General features: G+C 56.9%; 2 protein-coding genes across 2 annotated transcripts in view; both read left to right on the top strand.

Annotated features, from left to right (window-relative positions):
• Positions 1-193: 193 nt before the first annotated feature.
• On the top strand, positions 194-607 carry EMH_0055080 (uncharacterized protein; the record flags this gene model as incomplete). Its single annotated transcript, XM_013497191.1, has 1 exon — positions 194-607. The coding sequence occupies one exon, from the start codon at positions 194-196 to the stop codon at positions 605-607; it is 414 nt and encodes a 137-aa protein (XP_013352645.1).
• A 3,404-nt stretch (positions 608-4,011) lies between these two features.
• EMH_0055070 (MYST-family histone acetyltransferase-A, putative) overlaps positions 4,012-5,377 on the top strand; it is a gene marked incomplete at both ends in the record, with an annotated part of 3,242 nt that continues 1,876 nt past the window's right edge. The window contains 3 exons of the mRNA XM_013497190.1: positions 4,012-4,374; positions 4,589-4,677; positions 4,924-5,259. Of these exons, the coding sequence (XP_013352644.1) occupies positions 4,012-4,374; positions 4,589-4,677; positions 4,924-5,259 (788 nt within the window). The remainder of the gene's footprint in view (positions 4,375-4,588; positions 4,678-4,923; positions 5,260-5,377) is intronic.

Raw genomic sequence — 5,377 nt, 5'->3', positions numbered from 1 at the left:
GGAGCCGCTAGCATGGCGGGCCCCTGTGTCAGGCAGCAGCCAGCAGGGGGCCTCAGCAGGCCAGCAGCAGCTGCTGCAACAGCAGCAACAGCGACAGCAGCAGCTGCAACGGCAGCAGCTGCAGCAGCAGCAGTTGCAACAGCAGCAGCTGCAACAGCAGCAACGGCAGCAACAGCAGCTGCAACACCAGCAGATGCAACAGCAGCAACAGCAGCAGCTGCAGCAGCTAATGCTGCAACAACAGCAGCAACAGCAGCAGCTGCAGCGGCAGCGGCAGCTGCTGCAACAGCAACAGCTTGCTGCTGCTGGTAGTTTGTCTCATGTATCTACAGGTGCAGAAGGGACATCTGCGCAGCAGCAGCAGCAGCAGCAGCGGCAACAGCAGCAGCAGCAGCAGCAGCAGCAGCAGGAAGGGTCTGTACAAATAACCCGTAGCGGGCGTCGCGTTACATTTGCCTTTAATGTATCAGACCTCGCCAGGGACGAGGAGAGCTCACCAGCAGCAGCAACAGCAGCAACAGCAGCAGCAGCAGCAGCACCAGCAGCTGATGGACGCCGCCCCGCTAGGAAACAGAACTGGGCACCAGGGGGCCCAAACATTACATAATAACTGCAGCAGCAGCAACAGTGCAGCAACAGCAACAGCAGCAGCAACAGCAGCAGCAACAGCAGCAGCAACAGCAGCAGCAGTGACTGCAGCAGCTCTTGCAGCAGCAGCAGTTCAAGCAGCAGTGCCAGCACAGCGACAGCAGCAGGCCGATGGGAGTAGGTTTGTCAGTTTGCTGCTGGTGTTGCTGTTGCTGTTGTTGTTGCTGCTTCTGTTGTTGTTGCTGCTGCTGTTGTTGCTGCTGCTGCTGTTGTTGCTGCTGCTGCTGTTGCTGCTGGAGGGTTCATCTCGTTGCAGTTGCAGCGAGATGCTGCTGGGCTACAAAATCACGAGCAGCAGCAGCAGCAGCAGCAGCTCGGTAGCAGCAGCTGTAGCACGGCAGCAGCAGCCAGAGCGCAGTATCAGAACAGCGGCAGCAGCAGCAGCAGCACCAGCAGCAGCAGGAGCAGCAGCAGCAGCAGCAGGTGAAGGCGTTGTACTCTGAAGGTCCACTGGGTGGAGGAAAGAGTTGGCGTTTTCCGTTAAACAAAAAAAGTGCTTCTTGAACTCAAGAAGCAGCAGCAGCAGCAGCAGCAGCAGCAGCAGCAGCAGCAACTGGAGCAGCTGCAGCTGCTACAGCTGCAGCAGCAACAACTGCAAAAGAGCAGCAGCTGCTGCAGCAGCAGCAGGTTTGATTTATTGTATTTATCTGATGATGTGCCTGACGGTTTCTTTTTTTGTTTTTCCTTCTTCCGTTTCTACTCTCCTCGTGCTGATGGGTGAAGGCAGCTTGAAAAAGCTACGCAGCTCCCGCTCCTGCAGCAGCAGCAGCAGCAACAGCAGCAGCAGCAGCAGCAGCAACAGCAGCAGCAGCAGCAACAGCAGCAGTGAAACAGACGAGTGGAGCATCGCAAATAAGGATAGCAAGCGCAGCACCAGAAGCAGCAGCAGCAGCAGCAGCAGCAGCAGCAGCGGTGGCATCAGATAAACAAAAGAAACAGCAGCAGCACTAAAAAACAACTCAAGAAACCGCAGCAGCAACAGCAACAGCAACAGCAGCAGCAGCAGCAGCAGCAGCAGCAGTAGCAGCATGTTGCGTATATGTATCATACCGCAATCATTTGTTGTTGCTGCTGCTGCTGCTGCTGCAGCTCATGCAGTCTGCCTCTGCACCTCCACCCATACAGAGGCGGCTGCAGCGGGATCAGTGCTGCTGCCCCCAACACCTTTGCTGCTGCAGCAGAAAGAGAAGCGCCAGCAGCAAGCCAAAATTTTACTCTTGAAAAACGAAGCCGCAGCTCGGACACGCCCTTGCTGTCTGATGGGGCCCGCGATATGTAGCTACCCAGCACCTGCAGCAGCAGCAGCAGCAGCAGCAGCAACAGCAACATAAGCAGCAGCAACAGCAGCAGCAGCTAACAGTGCAACGTGTAATGCAGTTTTAATCCGCTGGAAACACACAGCAGCAGCAGCAGCAGCAGCAGCAGCAGCAGCAGCAGCACAAGTTGTTATCGTAGCCAACAACCACAAACTATAAACAAACAAACACGCAGTGGCTTAGCAGCAGCAGCAGCAGCAACAGCAACGGCTGGAATAAGAGCAGCAGCAGCAGCAGCAGCAGCACCTCCATGTGTTTTCCGTCTCGAGGGTCCCTCTGATTTGCTGCCACAATCTTATAAAATCTCCTCCCCTTCGTACCCATCACCTGCAGCAGCAGCAACAACAGCAGCAGCAGCAGCAGCAGCAGCAGCGGGATCAGCAGTAGTAGCAGCAGCAGCAGCAGCGGGAGCAGTAGTAGGAGCAGCAGCAGCAGCAAACGTGGCAAATGAATAGCAGTGAGAACAATCGGCCTGCGAATGAAGCAACTACTGCAGCAGCAGCAGCAGCAGCTGCTGCTGCTGCTGCTGCTGCAGACATCCTTAGCGGGGAGGCGAGGGGCAAGAGATATGGAGCAATAAGGTTTTGCTGCAGCAGCAGCAGCAGCAGCATTAGAAGCAACAGCAGGAGCAGCAAAAGTAGCAGCAGAAGCAGCATCACTACCTGCATGCGGATACGTGGGGGCCCTCGGTCCTTTGAATAGAAAGGCAGAAACATACGCCGCACCATCTTTGCTGCTGCTGCTGCTGCTGCTGCTGCTGCTGTTGCTACTGCTGCTGCTGCTGTTGCTACTGCTGCTCGGCTTTTTGCCGGTGATCAGCGTGGCGCTACCGCTACTGAATGGCGGCTGCTGCCAATTGGGGTGTTGCTGCTAATGAAGCTGCTGCTGCTGCTGCTGCGGTTGCTGCTGCTGCTGCTGCTGCGGTTGCTGCTACACGGACTGCATATGTCCAGCTGCTAACAGAGCGCGTAGCCCTGGCGGCCGCTTCCCGTGCTGCTGCTGCTGCTGCTGCTGCTGCTGCCTGTTGCAACGGTCTGCTTCTGCTGCTATCTGCTGCTGTCTGTCTAGCAGCAACTGCTGCTGCTGTTGCTGCTGTCGTAGCTGCCGCTGTTGCTGCTGCTGCAGCTGCTAATGGCAAAACAATGAAGGAGTATGGGTAGGAATGGAGGCTGCCGAGCTGCCTGCAGCAGCAAGCCTTGCTGCTGCAGCACCGACAGCAGCAGTTCTGCTGCTCGCGCTGCTGCTGCTGCTGCGGCTGCTGCTGCAGCAGCCGCTGAAATAACTCTTCTTTATAAGGACTAACTCGTACTAAAATAAGAAAATGTCTGTTAACATCGTATTTGTGCTGAGGTTAAAGTGAATGCAACGAGGACAGCAGCAGCAGCAGCAGCAACGGCAACAGCAGCAGCAGCAGCAGCAGCAGCATGCCTCGATGTATGGGGCCGTCGAGATGTGCTGCTGCAGCCGAGGCGCAGCAGCAGCAGTACAACACAAAAGCAGCAGCAACAACAAATTCTGCAACATTTATTTGATCCACTCAACAGATTCTACGTAGCAGCAGCAACAGCCGCTGCTGCTGCTGCTGCTGCCAACCCCCAAGCAGCCGCAGCAGCAGCAGCAACGCCAGCAGCAACAACAGCAACGGCCTCAGCGCCACAGCAGCAGCGACATCGTGCACCGTAAGATTTTCCGTTTTACACTCAAAAGTCCATCTGAAGACGCTGGGTGTGCAGCAGCAGCAGCCCAGTCACAGCAACAGCAGCAGCAGCGGAAACAGCTGCAGCAGCTGCAGTGAGAACAGCAGCAGCCGCAGCAGACGCACTAGTTGCTGCAGCCGCCACGTGCTAGAGACGCGGTGTGTACTTGCAGCACTCGAAGCAGCAGCAGCAGCAGCTGCTGCTGCTGCTGCTAGGGGAGCGGCAGCCAACGCGTCGCGCAGAGGGCAGCAGCAACAGCAGCAGCAACAGCAGCAACAGCAGCACGATATCTACAGCAGCAGGAGCATCAGAAAGAACAGCAGCAGCGGGGGTGGAGAGGCTGCAGCACGATGAAGCGGACTGCAACAAACAGCAGCAGCAGCAGCCTCGGCAGCTGCAGTGACACCTCAGGCCCGCCGCAGAAAGTTCAATGCATCGGCAGCAGCAGCAGCAGCAGCAGCAGCAGCAACAGCTGCAGCAACAGCACTAGTGTAAGCAGACAGATTTCTGTCGCGGAGGGCGGCTGTTCTGCTGCTGCTGCTGGGGCCCCTCATACTGCGGGGAGCGCTGCAGCAGCAACAGCAGCAACAGCAGCAGGAGCAGCAGCTGCTGCTGCTCGCAACAGCAGCAGCAGCAGCAAAGTTAAAGGTATCGGGCCTAAAGGAGGGAAACAACTCAACCCGGCTCGATTCACAGACACATACGCTCTGCAGGTAAACCCTAAACCCCAAACCCTAAACCCCAAACCCTAAACCCTAAACCCTAGATACCATACTTTAACCCCTTGGCCGCCGCCGCATCACCACTTCTGTGCATTTTGAGCTGCACTGCGCTGAGCTCGACGAGGTGGGGGTCTACACTGCACTTTAGGTTTTAGGTTTGAGGGTTTAGGGTTTAGGGTCTAGGGTTTGGGGTTTGTGAGCTCAGTTTCCCAACGCGCTGTCGGCGAAGGCAATTGTATGGGCCCGCGATCCCGTCACCCAGTTCTGGAGGCCCTGCAAAATCATACATGCCAGGTGCTGCTGCTGCTGCTGCTGCTGCTGCTGCAGTTCCTGCTGCTGTTGCTGCTGCTGTTAGTACTGCTGGGCTGATGCTGCTGCTGCTTCTGTTGTTACTACTATTGCTGCTGCCGTTGCTGCGGGTGTGCTGTACTGCGGCTGTTTTTTCGGTTGTTGCTGCTGCTGCTGCAGCAGCTGCTGCTGCAGCTGCTGACGGCATCAGAAGCAGCTGCTGCCCGTTTGGTGTTGCTTCTCCTGCTGCAGGCTTAACGCGGAGCGCCGTGCTGCAGCAGCAGCAGCAGCACCAGCCACTGTGGGGGCAGCAGCAAGAAAGAGAGGCCCATTTCCACTGCGGGGTGCAGCAGCGGCAGCAGCAGCAGCAGCAGCAGCGGCTGCTGCTGCTGCTGCACCAGGGCAGCAACAGCAGCAACCCCTGGGTGACGGCAGCACTGCAGCCGATTCAGTAACAGCTGCAGCTCCCGGCAGCAGCAGCAGCAGCAGCAGCAGCTGGTTTGAAGGCAGTGCCTTCGTCGAAGCAGCAACAACCCTTAAGCCCAGTGATTACGACTACTACGTACACTTCCTGGGTCTCGACAGACGGTAAACCCTAAACCCCAAACCCTAAACCCTAAACCCTAAACCCTAGTTTTGTGCTCTTTCAACGGAAATTTTTTCGGTCCAGTAGGTCCATATTCCCCTTCCTTTCTGGCGCGACGCG

This window comes from Eimeria mitis, genomic scaffold, assembly GCF_000499745.2.
Source record: "Eimeria mitis Houghton genomic scaffold, Emh_scaff2521, whole genome shotgun sequence".
Classification (NCBI taxonomy): domain Eukaryota; phylum Apicomplexa; class Conoidasida; order Eucoccidiorida; family Eimeriidae; genus Eimeria; species Eimeria mitis.
This window is presented reverse-complemented; position numbering and strand designations above follow the sequence as displayed.